General features: G+C 44.3%; 2 protein-coding genes across 3 annotated transcripts; one reads left to right on the forward strand and one right to left on the reverse strand.

Annotated features, from left to right (window-relative positions):
- Positions 1-606: 606 nt before the first annotated feature.
- On the reverse strand, positions 607-9251 carry LOC114428429 (UPF0577 protein KIAA1324-like). The gene is made up of 22 exons (XM_028396834.1): positions 9047-9251; positions 6421-6541; positions 6148-6337; positions 5929-6076; positions 5746-5832; positions 5566-5671; positions 5335-5484; positions 5164-5252; positions 4662-4842; positions 4327-4455; positions 4136-4226; positions 3887-3989; positions 3659-3796; positions 3292-3564; positions 3029-3202; positions 2543-2732; positions 2379-2475; positions 2196-2297; positions 1890-2016; positions 1587-1765; positions 944-1106; positions 607-847 (listed from the first exon to the last, which is right to left on the reverse strand). The coding sequence occupies exons 1-22, from the start codon at positions 9152-9154 to the stop codon at positions 779-781; spliced, it is 3015 nt and encodes a 1004-aa protein (XP_028252635.1). The 5' UTR covers positions 9155-9251; the 3' UTR covers positions 607-778.
- Positions 9252-10460: 1209 nt separating this feature from the next.
- On the forward strand, positions 10461-13615 carry klhl42 (kelch-like family, member 42). 2 transcript variants are annotated; one of them, XM_028397999.1, is made up of 3 exons: positions 10461-11634; positions 11710-11903; positions 11970-13615. In XM_028397999.1, exons 1-3 carry the CDS (start codon positions 10871-10873, stop codon positions 12422-12424), a joined length of 1413 nt encoding a protein of 470 aa, XP_028253800.1. In that variant the 5' UTR covers positions 10461-10870; the 3' UTR covers positions 12425-13615. The 2 variants fall into 2 exon arrangements, with proteins under 2 accessions (XP_028253800.1, XP_028253790.1); XM_028397989.1 differs by having other exon boundaries at positions 11710-13615.
- Positions 13616-13681: the final 66 nt, after the last annotated feature.

Consider the following 13681-nt stretch of genomic DNA (forward strand, 5'->3'; position numbering starts at 1 on the left):
AATTCCAAATTCATCAAAAAGGCCCAGCAGAGGATGTTAGTATAGTCACTGCATAATGATGACTATCTGCACTGTTTACTTCCATCTTGCACACCAGTACCACCTCACCGATCCATGTGGTACCTATTCCACTGTTACACTCTTTCATATCAGGGTCTATGTTTGCCATTACAACCATCACTCATGTTCTGTTCTGTTCATTGTATGTCTGTTATGTCATGTCAATTTATACCTTTACTCTTAGTTTACATTATTTACCTTGTTTACTTGACCTTATTTTATCTTGTTTACCTTAGTTTTATCTTATTTCATGTTAATTATTATATGTTCTTTGTATGCACCAATCACTAAGGCAAATTCCTAGTAATGTGAATTCTCTTCACTTACATGGCAATAAACACGATTCTGATTCTGATAATCCAGACACAGATCCCAAAGCCAAAGAAGATTTTAATAAAAGGTTCACCATCATTGTAACACTGATATAAATACATGACTCTGAACAAAAAATACCAAATAAAAATACAAAATATACAAAACCAGCAGAAGCATCTTTCTCTCACTAGCTGTCATTGAGCTTCCATGGCATTAAAGCCGGAGCTTCCTGTGAGTTCCTGTCAGGGTCGAGGAATGAAAGCCATTGTCCAGATTATCCCCAAAAACTGGGTCTATAGAGGCCCGCCTACGACAAAAAAGGGAGGCGTCAAAGGGAGGTGAACAGTGACACTGTCACTGACAGACAGTCCCTCCGTTCTTCAACTCAGCATTTCTCAGCTTATCAGAGGACCCACTGATCAGACTGGGAGGAGTTCAGCTGCACAGACTCGCTGCTCTCGCTGTCCTCATGCTGACACAGAAATATTACATGTGTTAATGATCAAAACAAAGGAAGGACTGCAGCCGAATCTTTAGTAAATCACTACATCAGGGAACTTGGACACACCTTGTTAGCGATGGCTCTGAGTTTCCGCAGCAGAGAGGGTTTCTGGGAGTAGACCACGTCGTCTTCTGGCTCCTCCCCTTCAGCCAGCGCGCAGCTGTCTGCAGCTGGCAGCTCACACTCCTTGTTGGCAGACATCACCAGACGAGAGTACTTGTACTCCAGCCTGACCACAGACCACATGAAGTCCATGAGTCACCATGAGACAGTGTATGATTTACAACATGCAGCTCCCAGCATCATCATCACAGAACACACCTCACAAACTGTTCACCTGTTCACTAGGACAGAATTTAAAAACTTTATTTATTAATTCTTTTTTGGTGCAATTAAATATTATTTCTTGTTAAAATTAAGACATAATTTCTATATTTTTCTTTTACCTTTCAATCTTTATCTTTCTAACATTCCTTAGTTCACTCCATACATATATATAGCAGCATTAATACCATAATATATCCAGGGAAAAAATGAAAACATACACAAAATCATGTTGATTTCTTCCATCTAATTTTAGAAGCATTTAGATGACGCTATGTAACACAAATAGAATTTCGTTGTCATCTTTTAAGACCTGCTGATGAGTATTTACCACCAGACCCTGATAAGCACGTTGGTCGTACTGGTGGCAGCGTGCGGCTCTTACCTCTTGTTTTTCTTCCAGAAATAGCAGGTGAGGGAGACGAGCAGCACGGCCATGAAGGCTCCACCTCCAACCCCAATCTTCAGCCACAGAGCAACAGCCTCGCAGTCGGAGGAGCTCCGAGGAGGCAGTGACACGCCTTTGGTGCACAACTTCGGCTCGTTCCACACGTACACAGTTTTCTGCGGAGGTGAAGCTATTTAAAATACCAATTCACCCTTTTTACCATAAAGGTTTTACATGAATAAAAACATTTTACAGAGCTGTAGATTGAAACTGTTGTTTGGAGGTGTGTTAGTGTCTCACCTGGACGCCCCCCTTACAGGCACCCTCTATCTGGTGGTAGTCGTCCTCAGTGCAGCGTGGACAGGCGCTAGCACTCTCCCACAGGAAGTGAAACATACAACCGTCACACGTCCCAGCAGGACAGGAGCTGCACAAACACACACAGACACACACACTGTCTGTCTGTCTGTCTGATAATGTCTTTCTTTAGCATGCAGACAAAATTCATGTTCTGCTACAATGATAATTTGCTGCAGAAACTCCAAAAATAAAATGTAAATATACATTTAAATCAGAAATTCAGATCTCTGTGACATAAACGCCTACCTGGGCACAGACAGTTCTCCTGGATCAGACTTTTCTGGGTTACAGCGAACAGTAATGACTGAACTTCGACCCTGATCACATGACGCTGTTGCCTGTGTTGACCTAAAAGAAAATAAACATACAAATACAGTAAGAAAAAAACAACAACACACATAAGCACTGCCTCTGTGATTCATTCTGTACCTGTAGAAGAAGTTGATGTCTGGAACATCCTTTGAATTTTCTAGGAAAAGTTCTGGTTTGGCGTTCACGCCATTCAGAACAGACTCTACTGTCGCTCCTAAAAAACAGACAGCAGTTTTTCAACAGCTCACACACACAGAGCAGAGAAAAAAAAACTCTCATACCAATGAAGGTGTCTGCGAGGCTGATGGACTGTGAGGAAATGGCCATCCTGAAGCCCCGTCCATCTGAAGGGATGATGGTTGATTGACAGATGAAGCTGTCCACTGAGTTGACAAACTGCGCTGAATCGCTCTGGTCGTCTCTGTTGGACACGTCGGTGACGTTATCAGAGCAGATGGCCGCTCTCCTTCCCTGAGACGTGCACATGCAAATGCCATGAAAATTATCTGACGGTCGCCATAGTGACGACATTTGCCTGCAGCTTCCTTTTGTTATTTTGTCACACCGTGTGACAGATGACACACTTGTCACAGACAGATTTTCAAAATGATTGACAGGTTGTGAGACAACTGTAAAATTGAATGTAGTAGTAAAACAATCAGGAGGATTATTATGGTCACTGTCAGGTAAAATATAACTAATATATTATGCAAAAAACAAACAACAAACAATAAAAAACCTCCTATAAATGATGTGATAATAGTCACCTCATGGCCACACAGGCTGATGTTAAACAGGTGAAGGTACTTTGTGCCTTTAGAGGTGAAGCTTGGCCTGATGGTCAGCGAGGCCACGCCACTCAGAGGGCTGAGGTCATAGGTCAGCGTGCGGTTGTTCTCGGTGTGGGTGAAGGAGCAGTCGCTGTAGCATCGTGAATGTTCCTGACAGAGAAGGAAACAAACGCTCTCTCTAAGACAGGTCTGAAAGATTCAAACCCTGGTGAAAGAAGAGTAAAGGCTGGTGTCTCTACCTTGTTGCTCACACTTCCTGGTCCACATGCGACACACGCATCCTGGCCGTAGGTGTGTCGTCCTGCCAGGTGTGTGTTTGCCGGGCACTCCTGGCAGCGGTTGGTGTCTCTATCGATGTAAAAACCAGCCGGGCAGGGAACGCAGGAGGAGCCGGCCTGTTGGGAGTTCTGTGGTACCAGAGCGCAGGCCCGACACGCCGACGCCACGCCGTCCAGGGCGTTTGTCACGCTGATGGAGTAGATCTTCACCATGTCGCTGACATAACGGCGGACCTGTGATTTAATAATTGACACCACCACCATTACTATTGACAACAATAAACTAAACAACATAAAGGAGTAAGAAAGGTGTGAATGTTTCACTGACATCCAGAGTGTGGCTGGTTTTCTGGAAGGCCCATGTGTACGTGACCGAGACGTTTCTGGTCATGCTGTGTGAGTACGACTGTTTTCCCTTACTGCCCTCCCAGGACTCCACCACTGTGGTGCTCTTCCTGTTCATATCCTACAGGTGCCAGAAAAAAATATGCAGAATATTGTAATTAACCAGAGCTGTGACACAAAACCAGACTCATTGCTGCAAACAGACACACACCATCATGAAGTAGAGCTCACAGTCGGCGGAGCAGATAGTCTCAAACACGAAGGTGATCCGACCAAACTCATTGCTGGTCATTCCTGAAAGTGAAGCTGGGACTCTGCCACAAAACACAAACGCTGGCTGAGATTTAGCAGATACACTTTGAACATGATCCCACACAACAATGAAGAAAGCAAAGCCTACAAATCCTGTGTTAAAGATGGCAGCCTACTGTTACTACTCCTCCATAGCACTCAGACTTACTTGAAGCCGGGCACCTGCAGGCTGAGGATCAGATAGTCATTATCTGAACTGCCTGCTCCACTGTGGACATGATCTCTTGCCACCTCCCATCCTGATAAACAGTTTTGAATTAATTTATTTTCTAAGTTAGTGCGCACAGTGTAAACATGTCCTTGTTGTTGACTAAGAAATACAGCCATTGTTGTGCTCACCGTTCATGTCGTCACACTTTGAGTTGCCCACGTTGAAACAAGAAGTCTTCATGTTAGAGGGCAGCACGTTCCACCATTTGTACTCATAACCCAACACTGGCTCTGTACCTGCAGGGCAGGCAGCACACGCTGCAAACAGACACACACACACACAAAGGATACATTTAGATACAACACTGACATTCAGGCACACAAAATTGTGTTTGGACAGGAAGCATCTTTTCAGGGCTGGATTATCCAGCACATTTCAACTATGATGATGAATAAGACCAGGTGAACCACTTTACATGTACAGCGCACTGCTGTGACACAAGGTAACAATACTGAAAATTTACTAGAGGTGCCGTCAGAGTGGGATCCAGGAGGGCAGGGCAGACAGGTGGAGTCGTTGCTGTTGTAGTAGCCGGGGTTACAGGGAGGGCAGGGCTCTCTCTGGCCGGTAGCAGGCAGTTCTATGGCCCCTCTGATGTTCTCCACGCAGATCTTTGGCTCCACCCAACGATACAACACCTGTGTCTGTAACAATGTCACAGAGGGAAGTATTAACAAGTGTAAAGGGACCATTATTAAATAGCAATCATCATCACTTTGTGCTGTTTAAGAAGAGTGACAGATCAAGGTCATGGAAGACGACCACGGAAGTTAAATCTGGATCGGATGACAAGCAAAGTGCTTTATAAGCACTTCCTTTCTCATCACAGACGTCTCCTGTTTCTAACGTAACACACTCAGAGAGCTGTCACAGAACAACCTTGAAATTCAAGCCTAAAGTGTGTTTTCCTTGTGGAAGTAAAAAATGTGTATGTATATAATATAAAACACGGGTGCTCTGCTGACCTTCCCTTCACTGTCGCAGGCAGTGTGGATCTGGAAGTAGTCCTTCTCAGAGCACGGCGGCCTGACCTTGCACTCTGCCCATCCCTCATCTGGGAGAGGAGTCACACATATGAGCCACTACACACTCTGCGACCTTTAGAGACTCACAAATACAAACTCTTGCATACGTACGTGAGTAGTGGTGTTCGGGGCAGGGCGTACAGGAGGATGCCCCCTTCACAGAGTAAGTGTTGCTGGGACACGGCTGGCAGGATGAGGACCCAGGTAGCGAGCTGAACCAGCCGGGTCGGCAAGGAAAACACTCTGAAGTGTAAGCAACACCTGGAAGAGTGTGTGTAGACATAATATTTCAGTTTTGAGTGAATAGGTGTTTGGTTGAGTGCACGTTCTTACAACTTTTACCTTCTATCTGGATGTTCTTGAGCAGCACAGGTTTGACCATCTTGTCTCCCACCAGTATTCCTGTGGTTCTCCAGTACAGGATGTTTGTACCAGTCTTCAAGCTCACCTGAAAACAACATCACACACAGTGAACCACGCATATTATAACAATACGCACACACACTAACAGACTTTACTCACTGTATGTGTGTTCCACTCTCCGTTGTTGGTGATTTTCCACTTCTGATCGTCGGACTGGGCTAATTCCTGGCACTGCTCATTCTGGACCTAAGATGTTAGCATGGCAGCTATTAGCAACAAGCTAACAGCTGCAGCTTTACAACAATATTTACAAGGAGGACCATATTTACAACATTTGCTCACATAAAACTCAAAGTAGATGTTGTTGTCGGGGTACTGGTAAGTGAAAGAGACAGATCCCTGTTTCTCCAGATGGACGGCGTAAACAAGCGACACTGTGCACTCATCACGGTTCGACTCCAGATAAACACCCTGCGGCGTCCATGTTGAGCTGCAATACAGAAATACAAAGTCCATTTACTAAATCCATATTTGTCTGCCTAATGTCCGTGTCTGTTTCACCTGTTACAGGCCTGAGCGTCCTCTCCATTTGGCCCGGGGTCGAAGAAGCTGGTCAGGCTGGTAAATCCTGCAGGGATGGTGTCCCACTGGTCAAAACGGAGACCGCTGCCCAGAGAGTAGGAGCCAGCTGCACATGGTGTGCACTGCTGAGTGGAAATCTCCAAAAACATCCCAGCTGAACAGGAGAAGGCTAAAAAAACATGGTCACACTATTATGTAAATAAGCAGATATACACGGGTATGAACACAAACATTTTTACAGGTATTACTCACAGCAGTCTGTTCCTCTGGTTGGGGGTGGAAGGTCTGAGCAGGAGCCCGGATTGAGAGGGATGGCGACCCTCCATCGTGACCCTGTGCTGTCACATTCTGTGTACTGGTAGTAGTAGTCTGTCTGCAGAACACACACATGAATACATAAGCTGCTCATAGAACGAGAACATGGAAGAAGTTTTTTAGACTAAAAGTGCCGACTGGCCATGATCGCCATGGCAACAAATTGCTGAAGCACTAACAGTCCATTAGGAGAAGGACAGCGGGCCAGATGTACAGTCGCTTCTTTCTGAGGATGGTTGTGACATCATGCTTATTGTGTGACTGGCTGAACATTTATGTGGACAGACATGTTGTCCACATGATGAGAGCGTTTGACCTCCATAGGAAAAAAACCTTTCCATACATTTAAGTTTTATATGATGCAAAACATCATTCTCTTTTGGTCATGCAACCCTACAAAAATACACTATTTAAAGTGGTTTAGATTTGTATTCTAAGGCAAAATGGCAATTGTTCCTTACTTTGTCTCTTGAATTCTATGATAATAAAATTTAATATCTTATCAGGCAAAAATAACAAAAACATTACCTTTAACTTCCCAGACAATTTCTGACAGGTAATAAAATGCAGGGTTTGTACTTTAAATGCAATTTCCTTCAGTCTCGCTCTGGCAGATCTCCTACTTCCCCCAATCCCGTTGTCAAACTGGGCAGACGAATCAGCAGAACATGCAGGCAGCTGGCTGCAGTGCAGCACAGACCAGCATCCAAGCAGCAGCTAATGTAACAGAAACTCTAGCAGAAATGATCTGCAGTGTGTCTGTGTCACTGACAGAGAGAGAGAGATGGTTTTTTTTAGATGTGTGTGGAGCTCAGATAAGCCGAAGCTCTTTTAAATGACTAATTACCTCGCTGTAGCAACAAACATGGTCATTCATGCTGCACCCATCTCCTCCTCCAACCCACACACATATATTGTGGGTTTACTATGTGAACCGCCTCATTAACATGTATCCACCTGCACTGTGACTCACCTGCTGTTTCTTTCTGTAGAGGAGACAAACAAGAGGGCTGCCTCCAGTTTAAATGTGCTGACAGTGAGGGGGAAAATGTGAGATTGATAAAAAGGACACAGGCTAATGTGTTTTATTGGTCTCCCGAGTGACTCGAGCTTGTTGTCATGGAGACTGATGGGAGGGAGCGAGAAGGAGATGGTATGAAATTCAGCACCGCGACAAGCCAACCTCTGAGTTATGAAACAGCAGGTTTTAGGATTTGATGAGAATTTTTCTGGTCTGATAGAACTAATAAGGGTCTTTGTCTGATCCTGGATTTAGGTCATCGTTGGTATCACTGCCTGTTATATTTGGAACATTTGTTTACACTATCTGCTTAAACAATGTCTTATTTTGTGTGGTGACAATAAAACTGAATCTCCATGATGACAGCTGCTCCCAGTGGGTTAGCAGCTCCTCTATGCAGGGTGGAGCAGGCTTTATTGATTTAACAAACAATGAAAGACCATTAATGGGAAACCATGGATCCTGTTGTGTCACACGAAACTCAGACCAGAGTGTGAAAAAATGCCTAAATCTGGATTTAGGATCAGATTTTAGTTACTAGTGGTCAGTCTGTCCAATAAGCTAATAACTGGACAATAAAGATATAGTCTGAAATACTATAATAATAATAAATAATGGCAATATATCATTGTATTTTATGAAATATGAAACTACTATCTTATCTATTAAATGCATTTTTAACCTGTAAAAACAGGTTCAGTTTGAACAGCCAAATAGGACTAGAGGACATTTCCCCAATGTTAGCATCTTGGCAGAGCTAGCAGCTTTTTTCTGTGGTTGTTTGGTAGTCAGGTAGACATTTACTCACTGGAAAACATATTATTTGTGTACAAAATGATGTATTAACTACATGTTGTGGTTCTATAGACAAACTTTAAGCTAATTAGTTAATCCTCTGTCGCCTCTTTGTGGGAATTTCAATTTAAGCTAGCTGTCTGTCCTCTGTTTACAGCTACGCATTAGCTATAGCATGTAAATGACAATATTACTAACAGAATGTCTCTCTAATAGCAACACGGAATGCTGTTGAATTATATATTTTTTACTTTAAATTGAACCATTAGTTTAGACATTCTGCTGAGCCATAAACATCAGCGATGATATCCGACAATGTGGATGACAGCAGCCGCTTGGCTCGCCCCCCCGGTCCAGGAAGGTAATCCCGGCCGGTCTGACCGGCAGCAGGTTGTCAGAGACCAGCAGACGGCGTCATTTGGTTATGCGGCATGTTTATAGTCAACATGAACGGCATTTTAAGCCGCTCTGCAGCGTGAGGAGAATCGCATACATCCAGACCCTGCTGAGCCACTATGGAGCTGCAGTAGTGACTGTTTTGGGTTATTATCCAATCTGGATGTGTTTGCCTGCATGCATGGCCATTTTATTGACATGTTGTCGCATTGACGCTGGAGATAAACAAACATAACACCACACAATTCTAAGGAACTCTCGTTTAGGGTTCCAGTATCTAATCTATAAATGTGATTTAAAGACACGGCAAGACATCGTGACATAATAATGACAAACACTGAAGACACTCACCTTATCGCACGGCCGTAAATCTCCGTCGGCTGACACTCTTGATGTGTGCGCGGTGATGAAGAGTATAAGACAGCGGGGGAACCAGGAGGTCCACACCTGCTCCCACATCCTCAGCTCGGATCACAAACAGCCGGCGGTCCGCTGCCTGGAACCACAAACATGAAACAGGCCAAGGGCTGAGTGTCTGCGTGTTGATGTGCCTCAGTCTCTCATCCGCCCTCCTCCTCATCCTCCACCTCCACCCACACCACAGCCACCCACACACAGGCTAATACTGTCACTTCCGCTCCGGTTTTCAAATTAAAACTGCCTTGATAATTCCAGAATGAAGAATATTTGTAGTGTACTGTTGTTTATAGTGAGATAATTTATCATTCTTAATGGTAATATGAAAATTATACGTTTTAGAACCACTGAGACTTAAAAAAACCTACAAATTATTTACACCTCAACCTCGTTTAAATCACCATTTACGACTCCTAAAAGCCAAAATATGAATACTTCAAATATTTACATAAACGATAAATTTAATAAACAAATAGAGTACATTTAAAAATGCTAACAAGTTAAATATTATACTTAAATGCATTTTGCTTCTTTCTTTTATTTTGACACTTCCTGTCTCTGTCTGGTTAGTTTCTGGTAACTTTGCATCTCTCTCGGTGATAAACCCCCAGACAGTGACGCCACAAATGTGATGATCATAACCCTGACAACAGAGACGAGTTTCTGTTTGGGACTCCCATCACCAATTCTAGCATAATCCAAAACATTGCTAACAGTAATGGCTTCACTGAGGTCCCCATCTTCTCTACGTGTTTGTCAGCCACAGTCATATGTCATATTGACAGCCAGTCTGTGGCTGACAAACACGTAGAGAAGATGGGGACTTCAGTGAAGCCATTACTGTTAGCAATGTTTTGGATCCACAAACACCGGTTTGTTGCTGGATGAAGTGCACAAGTTAAGGATCCTTTCATCAAAGCAGATCTTCAAAGGTCTGAAGGACACCCCCCCTTCCACTGGGACCTGTGAGACCCAGTTTAGGTTTTGTGAAGGTGTGAGTGTGCTTTAAGCTATAGCTATATTATATTTTATAGCTATAATGCCTACATGCTGACTTAAAACTAAATCAAATCAAAACAGAAAAAGAAGAAAACATCAAATCAAACAAATACCAAAAACTTAAAAAGGTTAATGCTTATTCTTATTGTTGTATGAAGTATGTTGCTTGTTTATTCCCTTCCTCTCTTTCATCCTCTCCTTCTATCTGCCTCTTCTGAGCTGCAGGTCCACTAAAGTAGTTTACAGTTATTCGCCGCTATTTGTTCATATTCCGGTAGATGGCGGTAACGCACAGCAGCTGAACATAAATATGTTCACGAAGAAGAAACGCGGAAATGACGTCTCCTGCAGAATCAAAACAGTTAACATTTGACGGCTCGGCGTCTTTTCGCAAAAGGTTTATACGATGCCATGGAAAATGTTACTGCCGGCAAACGACACTATTTAGAAAACAACTTTACACATCGGAGCCTCGTTTTACTGAACTGCCGAGGAATGCTAACCCATAGCAAAGGCTCTTTTGGCTAGTTTAACTTGAAGCTGCAGCAGGTATTGTGTGGCTAGCTGCTTAGCTTTCCAGGCTGAGTAAGAAAGCGGCTCCATGGCGATCTATGGGCTGAACATTACCATATATAGACCGGCCACGGAGCTCCCTCGCCGGTGAAATGTAAACGGTGACTCGTACAGGAGGCAGGCAAAAGGGCAAGCAAAAACAAACTTCAGCCCGAGAGAGACAAACACCCCCCCACTGGCTTCACCATGTCAACTGACCAGATTATTGCCATCGTCATGGATGACAAGATCTATGAAGTGAATAAAAAGAAGCTGATAGAGAAGAGCGACTACTTTCGTGCACTATACAGCTCCGGGATGAGGGAGTCCACAGAGGACTCTGTGCAGCTGCAAGGGCTCAGTGTGCCCGGCCTGGAGCTGGTCCTGGAGTTCATCAACACCTCCAAAGTGCAGGTGGTCAACGAGACTCTGGAAGACCTGATTGAGACTGCGTCCTTCTTACAGGTCACGTCTATCCTTAAGCTTCTCACCTCGGAGATCCGGCTGGACAACTGCGTGGAACTGTACAGCCTCTCTGAAGTCTACGGCACTCACGATCTGCGTAATGCTTGCCTCAAATACATGAGCTGCTATTACCACCCCATGCTAAGACGGCCTGAGTTCAGCAGCTTGCCGTCTGCTGTTCGAGACCAAGTCAGGGAGATGCGCATGAAAGGCACTGCCACCCTGGTGGCTATCGGAGACTTCACCTGCTTGTCCCTGGATGTGCCTGATCAGGATGAAACCTGGTCCATGCTGAGGTACGGAGAGGTGGAGCAACGCTGGAAGCCCCTCGCAAACAACCTGCCTCCAGATATGATCAATGTCAGGGGATATGGATCTACGGTCCTCGACAACTACTTGTTCATCGTCGGCGGATACAGGATGACGAGTCAGGAGATCTCTGCTGTGCACTGTTACAACCCCTGCAGGAATGAGTGGAACCAGGTGGCTCCGCTCAACCAGAAGAGGTATTTTCCCCTCACAGGTTAGCCCAGTTAATTGTTTGTTACTGTCAAGTTTCACTCACTGTACCCTCCATACAGGTCCAATTTTAAGCTGCTGGCAGTACAGGGGAAGCTGTACGCTGTGGGAGGCCAGTGTCTGGGTACTGTGGAGTGTTACAGCCCAGAGCAGGACTGGTGGACCTGTGTATCCTCCATGCCTGAACCACTGGCTGAGTTCTCAGCCTGTGAATGCCAGGGTCTGATCTATGTCATGGGTGGATACACTGCAAGAGGTGGGTGTACAGGAGCTCAGATCCAGGATTCACTTTATCTGATTAACTTGTTTTTTTCTTTAACAGACAGAAACATCAGTGTCCTCCGTTACTGCCCAACTTCTGATGCCTGGACAGCGTTCAGGACCTGTTCAGTCCACATCCGCAAACAGCAGATGCTCTCCGTGGAGGACACCATCTACCTGGTGGGTGGCTACACCCATGAGCTTGAGGTGGGTTGGCGGCAACGGCGACCCAGCCAGACAGAGGACGTACTGACAGTGCAGTCTTACAACATCACCACAGGGGAGTGGATCCAGCTGAAGGAGAACACATCCAAGTCGGGCCTGAACCTGACGTGCACACTGCACAACGACGGCATCTACATCATGAGCCGGGACGTAAGCCTGCCCACAAGCCTGGAGCACAGAGTCTTTCTGAAATACAACATCTTCTCTGACGCCTGGGAGGCCTTCAGACGCTTCCCGGCTCTGGGACAGAACATGCTGCTTTGCTCGCTTTACCTCCCCAACGTGCTGTGACTACATGGCAGCAGGAAAGAGAACACTAACAGGCCTGTGGTGGCTTGTTGTTGCACTGAATGCAGATCAGAGGCATTAGCAGGAACAGTGTTTGGTGACCTCTGTGCCTAAAAAACTACATTGTAAATTCTGCTGTGGATGCAAATATAAAAGCTATGGCAAGAGTGAGAGTGATGAACCACTGTGGTCCACAGAGCTGTCAGCAGCATCACGACAGCAAGCACCAATCTGTGCCTCTTGTGTGTTAGGATTAAATCCTCAAAGATTCTTTCAACCATCCAGATGAAAAATATTTTTTTTTGATTTTTAATAAGATTACTAACCACTGAGAAGCAAGTTGAGAATCTCTTGGTGTCCTGGTGATTCATTGATTGGTTGGAATCAGCCCTGATAGAGTTCATCCAGTTGATTTTCCAGTGAAACAAAGCCTCAGGCAATGTTATATTAAGGCCTTAGTTGTAATGCTAAAGCTAATTTATTAGTTGTACAGCATTTTCTCTTTCCTGGATCTTTGTTGATGATAACAAAGTTGACTGATAGTTTTTTCAAAATGCTTCCAGATATTGCAAAAACATTGAAAATTCTGTGAAAATCTAAGATTTGCTGCAATGCTAATACATGAGATGCACAGGTACTTAACAGCATGCTTTCAAATCTATGGGCCACATATGTCCTGATGTATACACTCCAAATATAGCGTTGCTGTATGTTCAACCATAATTCACTACAAACCTTAAAACACTCCAAATCCTATTCCTTGTCTTTTATGCGCTGCACAGCAGATAATCATGAAGCTGGCTTTGGTTTTACACTGCCAGCTTCATGTGACTTGAAATTAACAGATCTGGGAACATCATGTGACATATGCTGTTTTTCAGAGACCACACTAAGCAAAGCTTCAAGCGCCATGAACTGATTTATGCACACGTGCCTTCTGCAGTTAAAAGGATTTTGTTGAAAAAAAGCACAAAATGCAAGACTTTGTTACATTGCCAGCAACTGACCAAAACTGCTGTGTTTTACTTGATTGTTCTGTTGAAGGAGCAGATTTGTTATTATTGAGGTACTTGAAAGACGGGGTCTTCAAAGCAGTCTTAAGAAGTGAGCCTACACATAGTATCTATTTAATTGGATGGATTTCTCTCTGTATGACTTGTTTTGAAATGTAGGTAATGACAATAAAGATGGCAAATGGGGATCTCTGTTTTTATAGTGTTATTGATCTGTGACATGAAATTTCATATCAACAGAAAAAAC

The sequence above is a fragment of the Parambassis ranga genome, chromosome 2, assembly GCF_900634625.1.
Source record: "Parambassis ranga chromosome 2, fParRan2.1, whole genome shotgun sequence".
NCBI lineage: Eukaryota > Metazoa > Chordata > Actinopteri > Ambassidae > Parambassis > Parambassis ranga.